The 25988-nt window shown below is 41.4% G+C and overlaps 2 protein-coding genes across 2 annotated transcripts in view; both read left to right on the top strand.

Moving 5' to 3' along the window:
• Positions 1–24434, top strand: slc6a2 (solute carrier family 6 member 2). Its single transcript, XM_052064338.1, has 15 exons — positions 1–238; positions 519–928; positions 6251–6382; positions 7262–7499; positions 10203–10341; positions 10424–10558; positions 11941–12044; positions 14241–14365; positions 14842–14954; positions 16283–16411; positions 18152–18251; positions 19588–19688; positions 22417–22584; positions 23436–23507; positions 23613–24434. Exons 2-15 carry the CDS (start codon positions 631–633, stop codon positions 23634–23636), a joined length of 1878 nt encoding a protein of 625 aa, XP_051920298.1. The 5' UTR covers positions 1–238; positions 519–630; the 3' UTR covers positions 23637–24434.
• Positions 17930–25988, top strand: part of pkma (pyruvate kinase M1/2a) — a 323744-nt gene continuing 315685 nt past the window's right edge. Inside the window, exon 1 of the mRNA XM_052064350.1 lies at positions 17930–17936. The gene's annotated coding sequence lies outside the window, so the exon portion shown is untranslated. The remainder of the gene's footprint in view (positions 17937–25988) is intronic.

Raw genomic sequence — 25988 nt, forward strand, 5'->3', positions numbered from 1 at the left:
GTAAAATAAATAAATACAGGAAAAAGCACGTCCAGTCGAAAGTGGAGGCAAAGTGGCCAATTGTGGTGCATCGATCACGTGGGTGGGGAACCCGGTAGAAAAAAAAATCCTCTTTTAATAGCGTCTCCGGTTGGAGGAAGGCGAGTCTTAAAAGTTTCTTCAGGATGGGCCAGCTCCCTTCAGACGCATCCAGAGCAGAGCGGCACCCGGTCATGGAGACTTGTACTTAAGTTACCAAGTACGTGTTTTTACGCCGTCCTCACCTTGTATCGTCCAACAAGCCGTGACGCTCTTTTACTTTCTTTGCGATGCATTTGCGAAATGAGCTAGTTTGATGCGTTTTAAAAACTTATTTCTCGAGTCTTGATTCGTTTGTGTCTTGTCAAAAGTATGCATTTGTTGGTGGCACACGCAAAAAAAATAAAAGACATTCGCCAAATGTATTTCTCTCCGTGCGTAAAGGCGCAACTTTTACGCACGATCACATAACCTTAACCTACCTCATTTGCCCTTCGCAGCCCATGTACGCGAAGGTGTCGCCGGCTCTTTTTTCCCGTGGAGAGCACCCGCCCGCTCGCACACCGCCCGCACACCGCGCCGAGTGGACCGTGAGAGCGCACCTTTCCAAAGATGAACATCCAAGTTGCGCCCGAGAACAAGCTCTCGTCGGTGGCCCCGCTCAAACAATGCAACGTGGAAAAAAAGGAGGTCGAGCTCTTGTTGGTCAAGGATCAGAATGGCGTGCAGTACACCAGCTCGTCCATCGTTCCCGCGCCAAGCCGATACATGGGGCCACCCGGATCCAACTCCGAGGAGGAGCGGGAGTTGTGGGGCAAGAAAATTGACTTTCTGCTCTCAGTCATTGGCTTCGCCGTCGACTTGGCGAATGTTTGGAGATTCCCTTACCTGTGCTACAAAAATGGCGGGGGTGCGTACCACACTCTTTCAATGCATGCAATTCAGAAACAAAATGATTTGGATCCAGAAATGTTCATTTTAGAATGATGTGTTTGCATGCACAGTGCATTAAAAAAAACGCACGAGAGCACCTGTCATCAAATGGAGGTGAGACCATCTGGCTTGAATGCACACTCGTTCAGTCTTCTAAAATGAAGATATCTGTTCAGGAATGCAAGTGATATGACTTGACATCTTGATCAAGAAATAATGTGCTTTACAGTACAGATATGGAATATTTCAATTTCAGCAAGTTAAAACTAACTTCTGTTCAGGGATGTAAGCGCATAATTAGAGTTTTGCATCTTAATTCTACAATGTTTGGTGCATTTTTCTTTTTTTTTGTGGAAAACAATAACATTGGAAACAATCATACATACTGTTTAGCACGAATTGCTTACTACATTCTGGTGTAACGGCCCTTATAAACACTGTTTCCTAACCTTTATTGAGTTACATCACTCATTTTACACTAGGAAAATCTCACAGCAAACCATCCCCCCCCCCAAAAAAAAATCAAAAAAAGCATGCTTAAATCGTGACGATCTTGTCTCTACTCACAAATTGACTACTAACTCTGTGAAGTCTGGACTTCATTGAAAATAAAGATATACTTGCAATAAGCCATGACGTTTTTTTTTGGTTGTTTTTTTTTTATTTGCTTGAAGATCAACAGGTGGATATGGAGAGTGATTTTTCCTTCTGTTAGGATATGTCACTGCGGTATCAGGTGAATCCGGAAATGCGCTCTGAACACGGACTGCTTCACTTTGACTGCTCGGAGACTCAGAGAGTTTGTTGGTGTATTAGTCATACCTGTCAACTCATACGGTTTAGCCATAGTTCATACGGATTTTGTGGTGAATCTTACGTATATGGCCGTATCGCACAAATCATACGGATTCTGAACATTTCCGGGTTTTTTTTCACCAACTCCAAATGATTTGGAGTTGGTGAAACGCAGGAATACAACTCTGAACAATAGTAGTAGAATGAGATCTACAATAAATATCATTGAAAATTTTGTGGGGTTTTTTTGACATATAAAATGCTTTGGTATGTTATAAGGATTTTTTTTTGGTAGTTTATACAGGTTGGCGCTCCTAAAAGTTGACAGGTATGATTAGTCATCATTTGAAACGACGGTCTGTGGTCATGCTCTCGTAGCGTTGCAGCTTTGCTGTCAAAATGAGTGACTTTACTGCATGAAGGTGGTCTTCGTTGCACATTTTTCTTCCCAAGTTGGAGCAGACGTGTCGCATTGCTCTAGGCGCACCCAATGGGGACATGGTGGTGACACGGTCAGCCACTTGTGATGGAAATAGTTCAAGCACGAGCTGCTGATTGGTTTATAACATCAGCCGTGTTTAGAAATTAATGGGTGCGGAGCTCTCATCGTGATGTCAGGGTATCCGAGTGAATTTCCGGAAGCACCCATATTAGTAATTCCAAGTCATTTTCGGACAAATTGATTGAAATCGGACATTTAAAATTATAAGTTTCTTTAAAATGTTCATTCTTTATTATTGTAATGCCGAAAGTATCAGACCACGATTCAAGATGGTTATCCAGTGCAATGCCGAGGTTTTCGTACTGCGTAACTAATTGTGACTTTTGGAACCGTATTGTAAAGGAGACTGAAATTGATGCATGATTTCCCACCCCAAGCTTGAGAAGGGTCATGAGAGTTATGTCACCCCCGTTATTTAATTTCATGGGTGTATTGTGAATTGCCCGTGCTTGAATTTATAGTAATGGACATAAAACATTCTTGTGGAGGCTGTTATTTTCACAACAGATAGATATGAGCCAGCTGCAATCTTAGAACGAGGCTGTGGTTTCTCATGGCGATGGTGCAAAAGGTACATGTCAGAATTGCATTATCCACCTCCAATGGAGGAGCCTTGACAAGCAAATTCCAGGCGGGCCATAAGATTGTGAGTTTGGGATACGTTCCAAGCACTTCATGGCCAGTTATGTCGATCGGCGCTCTTGGTCAGAAGTCAATGAACTCGCTGGGTTTTAGCAGTTTTGGCACTGATGCGATTGTGGATTTTTTACACAGGCGAGTGACTCCTTGGAGATTTCATGGAAGGTGTTAATTATGTCAGGGAACGCAGCGACTTAATGTTCAACACACTGTTTATAGTATAATTTTTACAGATTTTGCCATAGCCTCCTCTGACAGCAATTAAAAATGGTGAAAGACATCTACCTGACTCTGTGATGTTTAGGACAGATGAAGGGGGGCAGCATGATTCCGCCTCGTCGCTCTTCTCAGAGTTCCTTATCTCCAGATGGGATCGATGACGGTTTCTTTCTGTCCTTGCGTGGGACACTGGTCACGGCCTTGATCCCCTGACATTTCTCACGGGAGTTGCCCCGACACCAGGGTCGCCTCAATCGTCTGTGTGTAACTGTAATTATCTAGCTTTTAACTCTCCTCGTACTTTGCCTGTTCCTTTTTGGTTGTGTCATCCTAATTCCAATATGCACATATATTTTATAGATGCTTTAATTTGTTGGAGGATAAGGGCTTGTCGTTTGAAAAGACTGGTGTTTGGGGGGTGGGGGGGGGGTGTTAATGTGTGTCTGACTGTGTCGTTCCAGTTTGTGTAGATAAAAGAAACCTGCAAGGCCATGATACTGTCATGATGCCATCATTTAACTGCACAATCCTGGGGCTTCTTGTTTTTGTTTTGCAGGAGCCTCTAAAACATTATCGTAAGAGATAAACCACATTGTGGCCAGATGCTCCAGAGTGACGAGAGCAATGATGAAGAGAAGGTTGTCTTCTTTGACAGTTTTGTAGCATAATTCGAAAAACAGTCTACAGAGTGATAACGTGCGCCAGAACATTTTCACAGGATGGTTATTCACTTCTGCTCAGAAAGTGAATAACCGGGCATTTGAAAACGGTTTCTGATGCTTTGGGGCATCAGAAAACGGTGACTCAAGTTTTGAGGAAGAGTTTCAAAATATTAGCAGGTTCCCAAAATTTGTCTTCGAAAAGGTGACAGTCAAAGATATCTGAAGGAGCTCTCTGGGCAGATCGTAAGGCTGATGGGAGATGCAGAGAATTTCAGTATCAGGGATGTGCAAACTCTCACCTCCACTGTCCAACACTACTTGTCTCGGTTGAGTAGAGGAGACCCTAACTCCATTAGGCTTCTTTGCAATTGTCATATCCGGTAGTCCACAATAGCTGAAGGCGTCCCACCTCACTTGACAAGATGTTGTTGTCCAACCATGTTTTTGTGCCACGACGCAGGCGCTCATGGACTTGTTACAGTCAGCTCGTTGGTTTTCGTTTTGAGGGACTGGACATTGATGAGCAGTGGCACGGGCAGAGGAAGTTTAATTTTTTTGGTTCTTCAGTTTTTGACCCAAAAAAACTCCGTTAGATTCTCGGTTGCACTTTGTCTGGGTTGTTCATTTCTCTTGATTGGTCCTTAGATGGTTCGGTATACAGTTTACTATAGTAGAAGACGATTATGTCTTCGAAGGAGGAATTATTATACATTGGATTTCACCAAACACGCCAATGTCATCGTCATGGTCGTGTCAGTGGGGTGAGTCTGTAAAACCACTAAGCAGGCCAACCGCGCACCAATAAGACAAGTGTGTGTTCGCCTTCAGTGTGGTGCAGTATTCGACACATCCATACAAATACTCAACCTCACTCACGATGAAGTACAAAGAAAGCAACAAGTGCTCGACTTGAGAGGCACACAGATCGCTTTATCATTGCCTTTCAAGTGGAAGTCTCATACTTTGGCTTAAAATGGGAAAGTCCACATTTCAAATCACTTGGAAAATAAAGGATGATTACAACATGTTCTGTATCAATACAGGACAAACAGGGTTCGTGGAAAGTTTGGGATTTCTTTTATGAGTTTGTAATGTTTGAAGGTCCCATAAAGCCGGTGGTTCACTCAGCAGGTTTGAGATAACAAACAGTGGACAGATTCACCTGAGGCATTTAACAGCTGCTTTTATTCAGGTTTATGTCTTGAAAGATTTTTAACCGGCAGCATGTGCCTCCTTTTGAACACCAGGCTTTGTTTTGGTTGGCTTCAAATGCTCTGGAGGATTTGTTCCCCCGGGCTCCATGAGAGAGACAGCTTTACAACTCAGCTGTTTTCTTATACGAATATCCCCTTCTAGTGAAAGCAAAAAACTTTGTCTGGACAATAAAAGTTGAAATGGGGTTCCATGAAAGGTGGTTTGACAGATAGATGGTAGATTTCCATTTTCTGGCAGATAAAAAAAAAACACATTGGAGCTGATGTATGGACGGACAGACAAACCGATGGATGGTTGGAACTAGATGGATAGACTGGCTTTGGTTCTGGGTCACCAACCTGGTGTTCAGAGGAACCAGGTTATGACCACCAGGACCACTTGAGTAACCCAAGGGCTTGTTCTAAAAATAGCTCACTTAGTGGTGAGTGAAAACGGGATTTCATTGGAATATTGAAGAAGTGATCACTTACGAAGATCGATAGAAACACAGTTTTGCATATTGCTATTTGTTTCCTATGTTGTTGTATTAACATTTTAAATGTCTTCAAATCGATGAATATTATTATTTATTCATAATTCAATATCATTTGAGGCCATTTGAGCAGATTTAGTTCAGAAGTGTGTCAAACTGACCTGGTCTTCGCATTAATCAGTAGCCAAAAAGTAACTCTGTTTCAAAAATATGGTTCACCCTGAAATAGATGCACAATAGTTAAAATTGATGGCCAGACAGACAGATGCATGAACGGTTGGCAAGACAGTATGCTGGATTTCTGAATAGAATGACAAAAAGAAGGCAAGTTGGTCACCTGATCAGTTAATATGCGGGCTGACCTGCTCGATGGATGGACAGATAGATGTAGTAGCTCCGCTACTGCACTGGCCAGCCAATCATATTAGCCCAGGGCAAAAAGCTATTTATTACTTGTACGTAATGTGTCGTTTGCAACATGAGGGAAAATCCAATTACTGAAGATCATTTCCTCGTGCCGCGTGCCAGTCTTCCCTTCATGCGCACATGCACGTGTTGGCTTTCCTCGAATGTCAAGATGGCCGCCTCTCTTCAACATAAAAGTCCTCAGGCTCGTTCTACCGTCAACCTGTTGCCTCTAATTATCATTAATGGTCTTGTTCCGTTAGTTACTTAATTCTATTGTCCACCAAATCACTGTGACATTTCCACATCATTATGTCACACATCCACAGGGTGCTTACGCTCACTTGATTATCTTCTTTTTTTCCAAACGCAATTATTTCTCTTTTTCAGGAGCTTTTTTGATCCCCTACATTCTTTTCTTGGTCATCGCGGGGATGCCATTGTTCTACATGGAACTGGCTCTGGGCCAGTACACTAGGGAGGGGGCGGCCACCGTGTGGAAGATCTGCCCCATCTTTAAAGGTGAACTATAATTTGCACTGTACACTGTGCTCACAAAAAAACAAAACAAACAAACAAAAAAAAAACATCATCAACCTGTGATTTACTTTGACGCGTGCATTTATAAGAGATTTTAAAAAACAATGTTGATGATACCAAACTTTGCCTTTTGAAAGATAATTACAGTCACAGTAAAGTATACATTACTCCCTGATCAGAACACTGACCCCCGCCAATGTGGAAACACGATGATGGGCTGGGCTGGCTCGACTGTACCATATTTTTCACTTTGAGAAAAGCAAAAGTTTCCACCGTGATGCATAAGAAAAAAAGTGAGAAATGAACAAAAGTGAAACATTTGTAATGCAACCTCTGTTTGTCCTCCATTTTGTTAGTCATCAGGTTACTTCCTGGTTCATGGAAGATGGCAATAAGACAACAGGAGTGTCCCAAATTTTTCTCTTGAGAAAGGCGAAAGACTCTATCGAGCCTCCAATGAGAAAACATTGTGGTGCTACATAATTGTGTTAGTTCATAGTTGTTGTTTTTTTTTTTCTTCTCTCTCTCCTCCATTTCAAGAAACGTCCGCCTCTCGGGCTGTGATTTTACAGGGAATGAGAGGAGCCATTTCTATTGGCGGTAAATCACGTAGGCTGCGTTCACAGCCACATTGGGTGCCGTCTTAAACCACCCCAAGCTGTGTGAAAATACCAAAACAAAGTCTAGCCCGCCCCTGCGCAGATTGAGACTGTACTTTGTGCCAGACTTTTGCAGGTCATGGAAAATAGAGTCCCTAATGTCAAAGGAATATACAAGTAACAATAAAAAGGCAATGAATGTGATAAAATGTAATAGTAATGCAGGTAAACTGTAGTTATTGCATATATCCTTGCCCCACAGGCGTCGGCTACACAGTGATCGTCATCGCCCTTTACGTGGGCTTCTACTACAACGTCATCATCGCCTGGTCGCTCCACTACCTGTTCTCCTCCATGACCCGCGAGCTGCCGTGGCTGAAATGTGACAATCCCTGGAACAGCCCCAACTGCACCAACCCCCAGGCCATCAATGGCTCGGTCTTGGGCAATGGTACCTCGTACGCCAAGTACAAGATCACCCCAGCAGCAGAGTATTACGAGTAAGTCCGTTGTTCATACACCATTTTGAGTAGACCGAATTCATTCTTTGATTAGTGCATAGGCAACACATCCCATACATATTTAATAAATAGCTTGAAGCAACTTAATGTCAACTTCAGCGAGATACTTTCTGGTTGACCTTGTGAAAAAGTTACTGTTTTCACTCGTGGTGGGGGCATAACTAAACAAGTCTGACCCGATTACCAAAGACAGGATTCGTTTTCAGAGATTTGACGGATTAGACACACTCGATTGACAAATAAATCAGGAATTGAATCATGCCAGTCAAATCGATCGTATTCATGTAACTCCATTCAGCGTTTCATTTGAAGGTGCTCTTTTTGTTTTATTGCTCTTTTAATCACCTCCGAGACAAGCCTGCATACACCCGACTCACTGCCATTATTGGGGAGTGAGCACAGCAGCAGAGCAAGCTCGCTGTTTAAGGGAAAATGTGCTTAGAGTAACTGGGCCAAAGGGACTTGGATTAATGTTACCAGCGAGCGTTTACAGGCTGCACGCTTTCAAACGCTATCAGCTGGACAAGGAGGCCTTAGGGCACTGCAACACCGACACACAGCGTCCAGGTCAGAGCGTTGGCTGTACATTTTTCATTCCAAATGAGTCTGTGTCTGAATCTGGCTCCCAGAAGTCCCCCGAAAAAACAAAAACAAAAAAAAAACCTTTGAATCTATTATCAGCCCTCAGATAAGGCCACATAAAAGTGGCCATACGCAGATCCCTTTGCCGGGATGTGGTTCTGCTTTGCGTGTCTTGTTTGTGCTTGGATGTTGTGTTGTGTTTTGCCGTTTATCAGGACAGCATCACATGCCGACTCAATTAAATCTAGAGGACAGGAAACAGACAGAAAAAGAGACTGAAGTGAAACACAGTCGGTCCTTGGTGCTTTACATTCTTATTTGGGCCATAAGAAAGGGTCATTGTCGATGAGTGCCAAACTTTTTTTGGGGGGGGGTCTACAAATTTGTCTTTACCGGACTTAAGTAGATTTTGCGGGTTATTTGTCGTCTACTTGACCGTTTATTCTTCAGCTAACTTTTTATTTTTAGTCCCTCTGCTTGAAAATATGGAGCATATCTTTCCTTTCTACGAGCTACTATATGAATTCATAGGCTTGTTACTTTTTTGATCCTCCACAGATGATCGCATGATGCAAAAAAAAAAAGTAAACCAAGATTGGTAGAATCACTGCTATTGAGGTGTTTATGATTGAATTATTACCGGTAATTGATGATTGATTAGTCAGTAATTTGATTAATGACTGACAAGCGAAATGTAGACAACAATAACGCAACACCTTAGAAGACGTAAAATACGATATTTTTAAGCCACCGCTTTATTTTTGAGAATTGTTTAATGTTGTCGGCTCAGAGAACGATTCCTGCCGGAGACATTGGGCTCCGAAAATTCCTTTTCGTGCCACGTCAATCCATTTTTACATTTTTGGGATGATATTGCACCTGTATGGAGTTTGAAAGCACATGAAGCAACACACCTGATAGTTGGGTGGCAGGAAGTAGTCTGCGCTGGGAGTAAAAACAGGCGCACTGTCATTTTTCTGCCGGGGCAATGATTTGATTCAGTGTGTTTGTGAATTTGCTAGATGCGCTAAGCTTCGCTGGCCATTTCTGCCTCACCCCCCAAGGAGGCACACATGGATGCATGAGCGCTGGGTGCAATTAAGGCAATCCCCAAGAATTTAGATAATTTAAATAGTGGCCTTGCACAATTCACAGTCTTTGTAAATACTCAGCGTGAGACTCGAGCTCTCCTTCAACCGTGAGCAGTTGTGAAGGGTCTTTCGAAATTCTCTCAAAGTCTTTTGATGGAGGACAGGTCGCATGAAGCCATTCTCTGGCAATACTGATCTCACCCAAAAAAAACCAAAAAAAGTCAAAGAAGATACATGTCATTGTAAAACATCCTACTTTGGTCATCTTCCCACAACCGACTCTTGGAGCAGGCAGTCTATAATAAAGATACATATGTGTACCGCTGTCAAATAAACCCTTGTTTCAATACTTATACGACAGTTATTGTCTGATTTGAATCTATTTTTCTCAGTTGAATTCCATCACCTAACACCCCCCCCCCAACCCCTCCCACTGTGATATGCAATTTTTCCTGCTGAAATTGTTATCACAGGCCAACCCCATGGACAAAACAGATTACCTGCCATTATATTCCAAGTATCTGCCATTTTGCTATGAAGCCCATATGTCTTTTTTAACATATTTATAGTGTGTTCAGATTAATATTCTGTCGTCGTTGCATACAAACTCAATAGCGTACAGTCATGATGTGTCTTGACAAAACTGGACAGTGTTATCACCCGTCACATTTCAATTTCTATTTCTCGCCATGTGTACATTCTTTCTTCTTGTTCGTCTTTCCAGTGACTCTCCAAACAGGAAATCTGGCACTTGCGCACATGGGAAGTTAAAGAAACCGAGAGGTGGTTTTGATAGCTTCCTTCTGGAAAGAATTTATACACAGATTTGGAGTATTTCCCAGACAACTTTATGCCACGCAACGACATCTTGTGTCCTATCTCATTCAAAATAAATGTCTTCCCTGACATGGTCCAATGATACATGACAACTTGACGATTGGTGGAAAATTGTAAGACTCTACTGATTTTGTATTTGACATTCGTCTTATGTGTGTTTGCGCCAATGCAGACGCGGCGTGCTGCACCTCCACGAGAGCAGAGGCATCGGTGACCTGGGCCTCCCCCGCTTGGAGCTGTCGTTGTGCCTGGTGGTGGTAGTTTTCATCCTCTACTTCAGCCTGTGGAAAGGCGTCAAGTCCTCAGGGAAGGTGGGAACACGCCCACACTTTGCTCTTGCTCTCCTTGCGCACAGTTCCGTTTCAAATGAGTCTGGTCTGGTTTTCCCCTCAGGTGGTGTACATCACAGCCACCATGCCCTACGTGGTCCTCTTTGTGCTGCTCATTCGAGGAATCACCCTGCCGGGGTCCATGGATGGCATCCGGGCCTACCTGCACATCGATTTTAAGAGGCTCAACAATCTGGAGGTCAGCAAAAAGACACAACAGCTCAATGCACTAATTGAATACTAATGTCATTTTCCTACTGAGCTCAGTTAGAATGTGTTCTTTGTTGGAATTTTGTCGGATTTTGTTCTGCAGTTGTTGTTGAGAATTTAGGCTTATCTCGTCTTGGAATGACACAGTGACTCACTGGCAGGATTTGTTTGGCACAGTTTTTACACTTCCAGATGTAGCAGTATGACTTTTTTTTCTATCCAGGCTGTTGACTGGATAGCCCCCACTCATAACATAACCCCCACTCCGGGCGGCACGGTATCCAGTGGTTAGCACGTCGGCTTCACAGTGCGGAGGTACCGGGTTCGATTCCAGATCCGGCCTCCCTGTGTGGAGTTTGCATGTTCTCCCCGGGCCTGCGTGGGTTTTCTCCGGGTGCTCCGGTTTCCTCCCACATTCGGAAAACATGCATGGCAGGCTGTTTGGACGTTCTAAATTGTCCATAGGTGTGAGTGTGGGCGTGGATGGTTGTTCGTCTCTGTGTGCCCTGTGATTGGCTGGCAACTGATTCAGGGTGTCCTGCGCCTACTGCCCGAAGACAGCTGGGATAGGCTCCAGCACCCCCCGCTACCCTAGTGAGGATCAAGCGGTTCGGAAAATGGATGGATGGATGGATAACCCCCACTCCCTTCCTTAAAAGTGCGGCAGACATGCAGACAGCTCCTTCATCGACACATTCTCCAAATCAGGCAGATAAAACATTGACCTGGTGGTTAAATTTCACCCTTAATCATTGAGCAGGCACTCCAGAGACCTGTACAAACAATTACAGGTACATTTTCCATAATATGTCACTTTTTAGTCTTAGTAAAATGTGCAGCTAATCAACAGGTAGTCAAACACACATTTTGCAAGCTTGAACAGAAAACTGTCAGGGAGCCTCAACACAGACTTGATTGTGCAATTGTTTCTTATTTTATCTTGGGGGAAAAAAAGAATCTTGTGGAAATAAATAGAATTGACTTGTGGGACAACTTGATAATATGAATGTTCGTAAGCAGAAGAATAGTTTTGTTTTGGATATTTCACCAAATGCGTGTTCATTTGGTCAAATTTACAATGCTCTTGATTTCCTAGTCGGAAATTGTGGACATTTGATTTCAAAGTGGTATTTGGAAATCTGATTCAAATCATCAAGTGTAAAGAGCAATTAACATGCACACGGAGGTAAACTGACCAGCATCTTCCTGCGGTAATGTTACAAAAAAAAAAAGCTGAAGAAACTGTGGAGTTACAATAATTCTTTCGGTGTGCTTACTGAGCGGATATGGCTTCTGAGGTGTATTTTCTTGGTGATTTTTAAAAATGTTTTTTTGTACTAAAAAGCTGTTTTGTGTTGTTTTTGCCAATAGGTGTGGATCGATGCAGCCACGCAGATATTTTACTCCCTTGGAGCAGGATTCGGGGTGCTCATTGCCTTTGCTAGCTACAACAAGTTTGACAATAACTGTTACAGGTAAGCGTCCTGTCCACCTACATACTTCCTAAAGATCTTAAAGGCTCTGGGTTAGAATTTCGGCTCTGGTCATGCTGTCTGGAGTTTGTTTGTTCCCACTGAGCTGGTTTGAGTCTTGACCGGGTTCCTCGTCTTTATCCCATATGCCCAAAACATGAACATTAGGTTGATTGACACCTCTTAAATTACCCAAAAGTGTGAATATGAGTGTCAGTGGGTGTTTGCCAAATGTGTCCTGTGATTGACTGGTGACCGGACTCTCACCCGATATCCAACTCAATCTCAAAATAGCCTCATAATTAGTCACATTTCACATTCAATTTTAACATCCTGGTTGAAATCTTGATTTGGATGTGGCGATCCTGTTCCCCCTGCGCCTTCTACTGCTGTGCCAATGCTGATTCCAGTTTACATTATCATGACGTCTATGTAAGAAGCTAGAGGGGGCGACTTGTTCAGCCCTGAGTGTAAAATGAATGTGGATTCGATTGCTCCTGTCAATTAGTACATCGGATCCATGCATGTGGCGCACGGAGTGGCCACATCACCAAATACAAATACACTCCTCCCCCACATCGATAACTTGGATGAGCGTTTCAGTACGCGCCACTTATTAGATGCCAAGATGGAAACGCTGTTCGCTAAGCCGAAAATGTGCATCCAAAAAAGTAAATGCAGCTCTGCATACCTTTGGGATTTGACATAGTGTTACAGTTGGAGTGCAGACGTCGCCGCCAAGCCATGGTCGGAAGAATCTGTTGTTGAGGGGGAGGGGGTGTGGTATTATTAGACTATTCGTGTGAGACAGATTTTTGAGAAGTGGGATTGACGTTCTTTATCTGTTTAAGCCTGCGTCTAATGCAGGCATGTCCAAAATCCGGCCCGCGGGCCAAATCCGGCCCGCGGTCGAATTTCATCCGGCCCTCGGCCCCTGTCATAAAATCAGTGCCGTCTGGCCCGCAGGTTGGGCGCAATGGAACACGTGTTGCATTGACTGAGGTCTCGTAGACTGGGGAGTGATGTTTCATAGAGTACTGCTTCCCTCTAGTGGCTAAATGAGTAATAGCATTCACTAAATGAGTAATAGCATTTAGACACTAGAGGGCATCACTCACAAGTTAACAAGACATCACTCCGTGTTTATATTGATTGATATGTCATATTTCAAATGATCCTTGCAGTTGTGGATATGTGTATTGCTTGTTCATTTCCCTGTTGTTCGAGTCAAAGGTTTTGTGACTATTGAAAAGTCATGGTGATACATTTTAAGTTTTAAATCAATCAATTTGCACTCAGGAGACTTCTGTTTAAGAAAAAGTCAAGTGAATAAGCAGTTGCATGTGATATACCTGTTTCAAATGAACCAAAAGAAATTCTTAAGATTGTTGAAATTAAAATACAAATGGAAATGTGAAACAGACTGGCTTACTAAAATTTGTTGAACAATATTGTTGTTCAATGTAAAGAATGTCAGCCAAGGTCGGCCCCCCGACATTTTACCACATAAAATCTGGCCCCCTTGGCAAAAAGTTTGGACACCCCTGGTCTAATGGGACCGTCAGACAGATGCAGCTCCTGCAGTCCAATGTCTGCTGTCAGCTGCCCGCCAAAAGAGTTGACGAAGATAGAATCTTCCAAACCAAAATACACCACGGGAACGCTTGAGTAGGGACACCGAATCAATAGAACGAGAGGCGATTCAAGAGAAGAAACGTCAAAATCATCATTCTATGTACAGTGTAATTTGATATCGCAGATAAAAATGATTTGAAGACTCGCTGGCCAAGTTTCAAGGGGGCTTACGAAATAAGTAACCACTATTCACACTCATATCAGCGACAGATGTTGTGAAGTGAGTCTAATGCAGCGTGGGGGATTTGACTGATTTACTAATGCGCTATCTCAGTGTTACGAAAACACGACAGCTCCAAGATGTCACCAGTGAGCTCTCGCCTGACGTCAAAATAGAAGAAAGAAGAAAAAAATGGGATGCTTCAATCATCTTTGAGGTTTCCCGAGTGCGTCCGAAACAAGAGCGTTGTGAAATTGCGCTGTGCTTTGAAACCGACTTCATAAATGAAACCGGATAATTTCCTGTGTCACTCATGATGATCTCCCACCACACTGAACTGACTCACCCACTTGTTAACAAATAATATTGAACAATAATGTGTTTTTTTTTTTGGGCCTCTCCAGGGATGCTCTGTTGACCAGCACTGTGAACTGCGTCACCAGTTTCTTCTCAGGGTTTGCCATCTTCTCCGTGCTGGGCTACATGGCTTACAAACACGGAGTGAAAATAGAAGACGTGGCGACTGAGGGTGAATCAATACGTCGTTTCCTCTCAATTGCATTTGTCACCAACGGTATAATCGGAGGGATGCGAATTAACGATGAACTTCCCGCAGCAGAAATTGGCTACATTGAACACTGATTGTGTTGATTGTGTTCCCCCAAAGGCAATTCTCCGATTCGCACATTTTTTTTTTTATTTCTACTTCGTGTTGGGCATGTGTCAAAATGCACAACTGATTATTTTTTTTTCCAAGGGATTGTTTATATTTCCCGCGGAATGTTCTGAACTTTGTCTTCTATGCCAGGATTTGTCATATGTGATGGAACAGTTGTTCCTGGATGTCGATATTCCCATAAACTCCGTGGCTTCTTTAAGAACCCCAAAAAGTGACTAAATTATGCAAATTATGACTTGCAGACCCCCGAAGCCCAGTTTGAGAAAGAAAAACGAACGTCTGCATCCATACACTAAGTCTTTACATGTTTACTTGTGCATGCACAGGGGCAGGATTGGTATTCATCATCTACCCGGAGGCCATTTCTACCCTTCCAGGTTCCACGTTTTGGGCTATTGTGTTCTTCATCATGCTGCTGACGCTCGGCATTGACAGTTCGGTAAGTCACAAGTGAGAACTCAAACGTCACAGCTTCCAAAGGTAGCTATGGACGCCAATGTGACCGAATTCTGTTCCTGTAGAGGTGCAATGATTAATTTCAGATTTCTGTCGCCATCCAAGAAGGCAAACAATGCCCAGTTTTTTTGTAGTTGTTGATTCGAAATAAAAACTTTTCGAAACATCTGCTTTCACTTTGAAGAACAAGGATCGACATTTTTGCCCATTTTCTGTCATGTCACAGACCAAACCAGGAACTGAATCATCGTGTTTGATTTTCTGCATTGCCAATTCGGAATGAAATTCTGTTTTTGAATAAGGGGATGGAAAATAAAACTTTCATGGCGTAAATAATTAACAGATGAATCGATTATGAAAATAAACGCTTGTTGCGGCCCAACTAATTTATTTTTCAAGATAATCCCAAATTGGATTCGAACAATTGGAATGGGCATCGTAATTGATTTGTCGGTCAAATCATCTTTAATACATGAAACAATTGTGTAGAATTGATTGTCAACATCAGGACACAATGTAGAAAAATAAATCAAGTGCACAGTTGATTCAGTCTCAACTAATTTGCTGTCTAAAAAAAAATACACTTTGATAATAGCTAATTTCTACACAACTATTCACAACTCTAGCACTGGACAGCATAGAAGAAAATATCTTGATGGAGCAGCATCTAAGAAGACAAAAATCTTAAACGTATCATGTTGTAACATGACCACTTGCTTTAATGACACTGCATTAGTCACAAAAAAAAATAAAGGCAAGAAAATATGTGGTTGCCAGAAAAGAGCTTTTACCTTTTCCATTATTTTTATCGGAAATATTTTTCCATTATTTTTGTTGTTTTTTAATTGTAAAATTAGTTTTAATTAGGTTACAAAAAGCTTATTTTCCACAAAAAATACCTTTCAGTTCTTTATACTCAATTTTTTCCATTTCTGTATCATTGAAAAAATACCTTGTTTTTTTTATTTCTAATTGTCATCATATTTAAAATATCGTATTTAAATAACAATGAACCAAACGTTATTTAAACAATGCTTTGGGCTATTGTCATTATTTTTACTGATAAAAAAATGAACATAAATATTTTCCAAATGGTGTGAGCTATTGCTAAAGATTTTAATACTAAAACAAATTCTCAATTCAAAATTAAATATGTTTAACAAAAACAAAAACGCAAAAAGAAAAAAAAATATTCCATTTTGATTCCCTCTTTTATTTGTGAGTGACAATCCACAACTCAGGATCTGTTCTGCATCCCTATAAGGATCAAAGTCATGCAGCAATCCATCTGTGTGTGTTTTTGTCCATCAGATGGGCGGCATGGAGGCCGTCATCACAGGCCTGACAGACGACTATAAGTTCCTCAAGAGGAACAGGAAGCTTTTCACCTTCGCCACAGCCTTTGGCACCTTCCTGTTCGCGCTGCTCTGTGTGACGAATGTGAGTATTACAAGGTTCGCCCATCATCTGGGCTTCACTACCTAAATAAACACTTTTATAACAAACTTTAATTGTTGCGATGACTGAGAGGGGAACTTCGAATGTCAAGGCTTCAATTCAGACTCTAAATATGAAACCACAACCCTTGTTTCACACTCCAATTTGATGCTGATTCTTGAAGTCATGATACTGTTTCGAAACAATTTTTTGGCAGAGTTCATTTCGTAATTAGAAATCCTCACCCGGACTTGAACCACAATGGGCTGGGCTGACGCTGCAATCTCTAACCATGTCTTGTAACCAAAGGGTAAAGCCCTAGCTGCCGCTTTTGTGAAAGTGCTATATAAATCAGCATGTATTGTATTGTAACCATGTTATAACACCCTATTTTAAAATCCTAATCTTGCCCTTGAAGCCATATTTTCAATCCCTAGCCCTACCGTATATTGAAACCCTCTCTTGAAATTTTGACCCAGGTTGGAACCCCAATAGTTAAGCCCTAACCCCAGTTAGAAAACCAAATTTAAAGCCCTCAGTCTGGCTTGAATCCCAAATCAAGTGTGGCAACCCTAATTTGAAACTCAAACTCTATTTTGAAACCCTAGTTTGAAATCTCGAGGGTTTAAAGGTGTATTCAAATTAAAAACCTGAACCCTAAATTAAAACCCTAACCCTGACTTGAAGGACTGTTTTGTTTTTGTTTTTTTTTTACCATTATTTGAGGAAATATATTCCCTAATTTTCAGACTACAAGCCACTTCCTTTTATTCCATCATTTGGAGCCTGCAACTTTAAATATCACGCGATTGATTAATTGATGGATTTTTCGTAAGAAGCTTCCTGACGTCAAAGCATTGACCGACAGTCTCATCAAATCTGACCAATGAAATTGCTGAACACATTACAGTGGACCAATGCCACTGTCTGATGTCGCACTTATACCGAATCTTTGGCTAATAAAACGAAGCGGCCATTAGATATTAAAAAAAAAAAAAATAGTAGGCTACATGAGGAGGAGCCTTTGAAGGTCCCAGCCTACAAATCTGGACTCAGCTCATGCCTTGTTTGTATACTATAAGCACCCAAAATGTCCATTTGTTTTTGTTTTTCTTTCCCCGGCCATCATCGGATCCTTAAATGAAGAATCAAAATTCAACGTTGACCTATTCAGTCTTCGATGATGCGTTAAGATCTGCGAGCGCGTGTCAAAACACGGTGGAATAGCATCAAAGGTGTCGCTGGCTCTAAGGAACTCATCATATCTCCTGCTGCCTGGAAACATCAAAGACGCTCCTTTAAATCGAGCGATCAAAAGCCGAACTCAGATTAACCGATTAGCATTTCATGAAAAAGGCCGCCGGGATGCGAGATCTGCTCCCTTCTCCTCAACTTCTGTCAGCCTTCCCGATGGTCGCAAAATGAATTGTTTGCCTTCTGTTAAAGAAATTTGGAAAATGATTAGAAAAGTGGACTAATGTCCTCCGCCTGCTTCCTCCCTCACATGAGATATGGAATGCGAGATACAGTACAAGTCAAAGAACCCAACTCACTAAAATGACCGCTGACATGCACTGCTAAGGACTCGCTTATCTGCTGGTGAATAATTCAATCTTTTAAAGGGAGACCATTGAATGCTGAACGCAACAACATTTTGATTTCGCTGTCAAAAAAGCAACAAGGAAAAAACAAACAACAATAACAAAAAAAACAAACCCTAAAGACATTTCCTTGCCTCTTCAGGGGGGAATCTACGTGCTGACTCTGTTGGACAAGTACGCCGCCGGGACATCCATTCTTTTCGCCGTGCTGATCGAGGCCATCGGCGTGTCGTGGTTTTATGGTATGGAATTTCTATGACCCCGTGTCCCCGCCTTTGAAACAACCTCACCGCGTCCTCCGTCTTGTTAATTGAAACAGAACGATGGAAAAGCCGAGCGCAAGTGTCGATGGAAATAACAACAACAAAGCGTTTCGTCCTTTGAACGGAAGGTGACACGAAAGAGCCGCGTGAAATGCGTTTTACCTCCCAATGAGTAGACGTGATTGCGATGATTTGATACCGGATGTCCATACCTGTAATGAATTACAGAGGATTTCAGAAACAGATGCCGCTTTTATTGGCGAACTTGGGTAGATTCTGTAATTAAATAACGATTCAATCTAATCAGCCTTTTTAAACCTGCTTCTTTTACTCTTTTTCCAATTGGCTATTGGATTTGCTTAATTCACTTTTTTTTCTTTTTTTTTTTTGCAGCAGCAGCATATTAGGTTGGTCACCTTTGTGTGACCCTCCGGGTGTAGCCCGGCAGTACACATGCAAGGGTTTAATGGAGACCCTTCGAGGAGATTGGATAGGAAATTGCCATTTTCCATTGCCAGATAAGAAATCTATATTCTTTAATTCGATTTGGGAATTCACTCAAAGTTCTTTTTCTCCAGATAGTTGAGTTTGACTAACACAGTGGGTTGAAAAAGTTTTCCCGGATGGAAAAATGCAAGTCATTATTTTTTTGGGGGGGTGGGGGGGGGGGTTATTAAAAGAAAATACTCAACTGTTCAAAACCATAAAATATGGAGTAAATGAACAGTTTACGATGGCTGTGAAGTTTAGATACACCAGTTAAAAAGTCTGATTTTTTGGTGATATGAAAGGCGAGGCAAAGAAAAATCACTTCAAAACTTTTTTTAACCATGAAATGCGACCGATAAATGTGTGATATTTTCAAAAGGGGAAGCAGAAATAAACTGCAGTGGCACCAGGGCACACACCCTCTTATAGCTGATGTTTCTTTCTCGCAAATGTCGCTGACTGACTTGGGATTGTTCAGAATTCTATCTAGCCGTCGCCCGTTTTGAAATGATCTATCTTAGGCTCTTGTTTAGATCACGGATGTCTGACTTTTGTATCCCCAGCATACGTATGTAGTTTAACGGGAGTCGTAAATGCAAATAGTGGCCACGGTGACGACAAGGTGTGTATCATGGGTGAGGCGTTCATTGGAAAGGAAACTTTTTTTTTCCCCAGACCTTAAATATTCAAGTATTAGAATCGGCCAATAAAAATGTTACTTCAAATTTGGTGATTTTCTTCGAGACATCAGCACAAGTCGGTCGGTGAGCGTTGTCTTATGGGAGAACATGCAAGTTAACTTGAAAAACGTATCGTCTTCTTTCAGGCGTGGACCGCTTCAGTGAAGATATTGAGCGGATGATGGGCTTCAAGCCAGGACTTTACTGGAGACTGTGCTGGAAGTTTGTCAGCCCTGCTTTCCTTTTGGTAAGGAAAATACGGTATACAATGCATACATTCATTCATTCATTCATTCATTCATTCATTCATTCATTCATTCATTCATTCATTCATCTTCCGAGCCGCTTGATCCTCACTGAGGCGCGGGGGGTGCTGGAGCCTATCCCAGCTGTCTTCGGGCAGTAGGCAGGGGACACCCTGAATCGGTTGCCAGCCAATCGCAGGGCACACAGAAACGAACAACCATTCGCACACACACTCACACCTAGGGACAATTCAGAGCGTCCAATATGCCTGTCACTCACGTTTTTTTGGAATGTGGGAGGAAACCGGAGCACCCGGAGAAAACCCACCCAGGCCCGGGGAGAACATGCAAACTCCACACAGGGAGGCCGGAGCTGGAATCGAACCCGGTACCTCTGCACTGTGAAGCCGACGTGCTAACCACTGGACTACCGGGCCGCCCACAATGCATACAATGGATACAAAAGATACGACCCCCACTCGAATGGCCAATGACTTAAAAAAAAAAGGCTAGAATGCACATTACAAGCATGGGTCTCTGGTGCAATGTCGATATTCGATCTGAATTATTTTTGGAATCAGAATGCCAAAAATCCTTCAACATTTTGTCAAAGTTTTTTTTTTTTCCCTAAGAGTAGAAGTTGGAAACTCAACTGCTTTATTTTTATTTAATTATTTTTGACCGCTCTCAAGCATTCCATTTTTTTTTTTCTACTGAGTGGTCTGGAAAACTATCGTTCAGCATCGGAAGACGATCTCCATCCACCACTTTTAGATACCTTTAGGCACGCCGCACACTGAGAGACACGGACCAAACCATCGGAACTGTTGCGCAACTAGTTTTCATTCATTCCCAAACATGGGCCACTGTTTTGTTTTGTTTTTGTTTTGTTAGGTTTTTTTTTTCATTCCCTCACAGGAGTGTAACAGCAATTTATGCTTCAAATGTTTCTCATTTTCACTTGCTCTCACGGTCACCCACAACATCCAGGTGCCCCCTCAATGCTGCTTGCAGCTCTCAATTTGACATTTATTTTATCAGATGGCGATGGTGTACAGATGGTTTGGTCCATTCTCCAGCGTCCCGATGCGTCTCACACGAAACAAAAAGCATTCCATATGACATTCACGCTCTTCTTTGATATGAACAATGTCATTGGGAGCAAACCGTAGCCGACGCTAATGGACACACCGGGAAGCCTCATGCCAGCCATCCCATCTGTCGAATGTACTTAACACCTTGACAATGCCCAGGTCAACACACACCAACATGACAGCCGCCACCTCTGTCGCCAAGCCAACTTGCCTCAGGCTGACACAGCGCGGCTCCAGCGCTTTCATAACTCATTTATCGGCCGCGTCCTTCGCGGATCAAACTACTGGGAAACAAAAGCACTTAGTAGCAAGTGGACAGTTATTGAAGCACAGAGAAAAAAAAGATAATATCAACTTGATGTTATATACCTGAAACCTTAATCTTAGCGTTAATACAATTAAACTCCATGCTGAAGCTTGATACATACTGGAGAGTCGCTATTATTTAAATTTTGCTGCTCGTTGTGTTCAGAATGGTGACGAATTAATATTAGCAACAAATTGTGAAAATTTATACCCTATTCTTTATGAAGAAGTTGCAATGCCGCACGTTGTGTTTTCAGGCACAAAATAAATCAAAGTCAGGGCGGCAACTGAAACGATTGTGGAGTTGGGCAGGCAGCGTTGCTGGTCGAGCTCCACCTCAATGTACAGGACAAACAAATCTCGGTGGTGGCTAGCTTGAGTGCCTTTTTTTAAATCTTAAATTGCTTTAATTGCTCAGTTAAATAAATGAATAAATATGGTGCGTGACCTTATGGTGTTAACCTCAGTCTTCATTTTAGCGTCTCTTCTCCTGAAACACGCGTTCATAATTGTCCCCTAACGCCATGTATGCGTTGCCGGTGCTGCGTTCAAAATGATTAGCGGAGCATAACTTCACGTCCAAATAGCGGCCAATATGGAGAACCCCACACAATCCAAAGTTTGGCTGTAAGAGTGCACTCAGTCAACATCAAGGTGTGTTATTCTAGCTTCTGGGTGCTTTTCTCATCCAAATTAATTACAAGCAATTCATGCACCAATTTGAGAGGGCCAATGAGAGCTGAGCCCACTTCACAAGCGGGTTTATTTATTTTGGACTCTTATACTTTAAGATTAGTCATCAACCGCACAGTGTTCCATATGCATTTGGCAATCCAATTATATGTTTTATTGTTTCATTGTCATATGTAAGTGTATGAATAAAATCAAGGTACAGAATTTGCATTTGCTTTTATTTGGCTTTGTTTTACTCTGCTCTCAGCAGCCGTGTTGAAATTGCAAATGAGAATCTGTTTTCAATTGCCTTATGTGGATAAATGAAGGTGAAAGAAATACACTGCAACAATTTGTCGACGATTCCACTTTTCGGTCCCATACAGATTTGGAATGTGCGATTTAGGATGTTATCAAAGCTCAACATGGCAGGATATCCTTTCCTGGAAGTAGGAATTCTGGCTCTCGCTCAAACTTTTACTCTGCAACACACTTTGAAACCCATCTGGGATGGTTTGTGCCACAAAGAGTACAATAAACGCTGAGATCTTAAGCATTTCGTCATTTTGATTCTACTGATGGCAGCACTTTCGGTCTACCCTTAATTCTGCATTCCGCATTGACTAAAGTCTTTTTCTCCTTGTCCTTCCCTTGGCAGTTTGTGGTAATTGCCAGCACGGTGACCTCGTCTGGCCTCAAGTACGACGATTACGTCTTCCCCCATTGGTCCAACGTCTTGGGATGGGGCGTGGCCATGTCGTCGATGCTGTTTGTACCCGTCTACGCCGTGTACAAGTTCTGCAGCGTCCCTGGAACCTTCAGAGAGGTCAGTGAAACTCATTTGAGGAAGGTAAAGAGCAAGGGACTCATGTGAGGGCAGCCAGTGTGATGTTTATAGATGCCAATTGTGACGGAACACATCACAAAAGAAGTTAGATAATGGCAGCCAGCGTAATTGCTGTTGCGGCTATGCTTTGAAGCTGGAAAGGGGATGTTTCCCCCGAAAAAACATGTCCAAAATAAGCACTTCGTTTTCGGAATGAAGCCCACAAGAATTTACGATGGCAATCATCAAAGTAGTGGAGGCTTGTTTTCATCCCTTCCGTGTCAGCGTCACTCTGCCGTAACAGCGCCCGCATCCCGGTAATATCCTCATTGGCACTTCCTGTTGCACTCAAAGGTTGCTTCTGCGGTTGTCAGAGGTGTCATTTCCTCCCACTATCACCCGCTATCAGCTTTTAAATACATCCGCCGTTTGTGATAATGGGAGTGTTTGAAGATGGGAGCATCAAGCTCGCATTTGAAATATTGATTGCATTCCTTTTCCACCAAGGAAAGGCAAAGAAGCTTTATTTCTACAGCATATTTCATACTCAAGGTAACTTGGTGTGATTAAAAAAAAGAAAATCTTCAGAAGTCTGTTTGGCCATCACTTTGATTCAATGTCAAATAAATCTTCTCCATGAGAAATAATAATACATATTAATTGCAATTTAGCATTGTTTATTTTTGCACGGGTGGCCCGGTAGTCCAATGGTTACCGCGTCGACCTCACAGTATAAGAATGTTCCGATTTTGATCTCATCGTTGAACAGCCTCCTGAGTTCCAAGAGGTTTCACTGTGTACTATATACATGCTGTGATTGTTGACAACCGTGTCATCGGATTGTTTTGCAGAAAATAGCCTATTGCATCACCCCCGAACACGAGCATCACTTAGTGGCTGAGGGAAACATACGGCAGTTTAAAGTAAGTTGTTTTTTTTTTGTTTTTGCCAAAAAGTGGCTGCTGTTGTTTCCAATCTTCTTGCAAACATGACAATATATTTTCTGTATTCTTTTTCTCATCTCTCAGCTCAGGCACTGGTTGGCTATCTGATGAATACTCCCAAGAATCTTTCAGCAATTGTCGCCATTCCAGAGACATGACGGGCTTTTTAAATTTTTTTTTTAAACCCTGTTGTATCACTCTTGCTACTTAGCAAGGCTATTTTGGGGGGCCAGCACTTGATATCAAATTAGTCCGCAAGTCGTTTCACGTCATTAGATACATGTACTCGTAGACGATGTTTCCTATTTGCATTCATTTGACTCAACTTCAGCAACGTCGACTGTTATCTCCCGCAAGGCACTGAATCAAAACCAAAAGTTGACACGCGACAGACTTTTTATTTGTTACCTTTTTTGGCCTTATGAATGTTGTTCTTATTTAAATGATCATATTTGCTAGATTGTTTGTTTATTTGTTGTTTGTTTGTTTGTTTGTTTGTTTGTTTGTTTGTTTTGGCTTATCTGTGCCTTAATCAAGCGAGACACTCCGTTTATTTTCTGTAGTGCTTTTTGGGGAGCGGTTAAAAAAAAATTGTAAAAATTAACCTTATTGACTCAGGAAGCCGCAGCACCTACACACACAGACACACACACACACACATAAACGCACACACACACATACACAGACACACTATATATATATATACAGGTATATATATGAAAAACTGGTTGTCAAGGGAAAACAACATTTCCATGCAAAACTCCAAAGAGAAAAAATAAATATGCTGAATGTGAGGTGAAACATCAGTGGAACTGTATGAAGCTCTTTGCAATGAAGGAGTCATAAGGCCACTCTGAAAAAACAAACAAGTATATATATATATATATATATATATATATATATATATATATATATATATATATATATATATATATATATATATGCTGTATGCATATATAGTATATTTATGCTAGAGGAATAAAATTGACATTTATGAGAAAATACAAGATCTCGTCGACATGTTATGAGGAAAAAAAAGTCGTATTTTGTGACTGTCTTCATCAATATAGCTTTATTCTCTAGAACTTTTTTCTCTGAAAAATGAACTTGTTCACACTATATTATCATTTTAAATCATCTTTTTTTGCTTTCTTTTGTGATTAAAAAATAATTGATAGAAAATAAAATATAGTTTTATTCTCCAGAAATCGATCATATACCCATAATTAAAGTATTCTTGTATTTTTAAATCCGCCACTGCGCATCTGCTTGCCTGCGTGTGCAAAACCGTGTCTCGCTCTAGATTTGTTCTGGGTGCAAAAATAGAACCCCGAGTCTTGCAGAAGTACAACATTATTTTCTCAACATTACGGTGAACAGTTTTCTTCAAATATACGTATATTTTTTTTTTATTCTCGTACAAATCAACCTCTTTACTTTGAAAAAGTACAAATTCGCTCTGAGCTGATTCGCATATAAAAATTGCCATTGCAATATTGTGACTTTATTCTTGTCACATATTTTTGGGGGGTTTTCAGGGTGGTCCTAACACTCCTTTGCACTTTTTGTAATGTTTGCTTTGTGTCGTCCAGTGCCTCTAAGGCGTAATAAAAGAGATGTGATTGTGTGTGTTGGGCTTTTTAAGTTTCCGTTAGGCAGGATTTACACGAAACAGACCCGACCTTACATAAATACGCACGTATCGCCATAACATCAATATTCATGAATCGTTAATGAACATGAATCGAAAAAAAATGTGTGATGATTCATAAAATTGTCCAACAACAACCCAAAAAAAAAGCCTGTTTTGGGCCCTTCATCTGCAGTTTGGGAAGGAACAATGTTATAAAATATGCTGGAATGTCACATGCATCTTTTTTTTTCTTCCTAGTTGCCATACAAGAGCCATGAAGAAAATTAAGCTCCATTTTTTTTAATTGACTGGTCAACTTTACGGAAAGTGAAGCCACAAGGGATATATATATATATATATATATATATATATATATAGTGTGTGTGTGTGTGTGCGCGTGTGCGTGTGTGTGAAGTACATATAGAATATAAAAATCTATATTCTTTTGTTATATCTAATCTTGTATTTATCAAACTGTTTATAACAAAATGTGAATGTAAAGTATACAAATGTCCTAAATGTCAGATCATGTGTGTTCGATGTGTAGCAAATATTAAAATAATCCAAACTATTCTACAGCGTAATCCTGGCCTACGGAATATTGGACTTTCCTGGACTATGTTTACAAAAATATCGTGTCTAATAATACAAATATCCTATAATGTCCTGTTCAACGTGAGTGGCAAATATCTATGAAGATGTAGTCACACTATGATAATAAAGTATTTCTTCTAGACTTACTTTCATGCTATCTGCCTTCATTGTTGCATCGCCACGATCTTCTCGCAGATCTGTCTCCAGGAGTAATATATGTATATGTCTCTGTG

Source organism: Hippocampus zosterae, chromosome 4, assembly GCF_025434085.1.
Source record: "Hippocampus zosterae strain Florida chromosome 4, ASM2543408v3, whole genome shotgun sequence".
NCBI classification, from domain to species: Eukaryota; Metazoa; Chordata; class Actinopteri; order Syngnathiformes; family Syngnathidae; genus Hippocampus; species Hippocampus zosterae.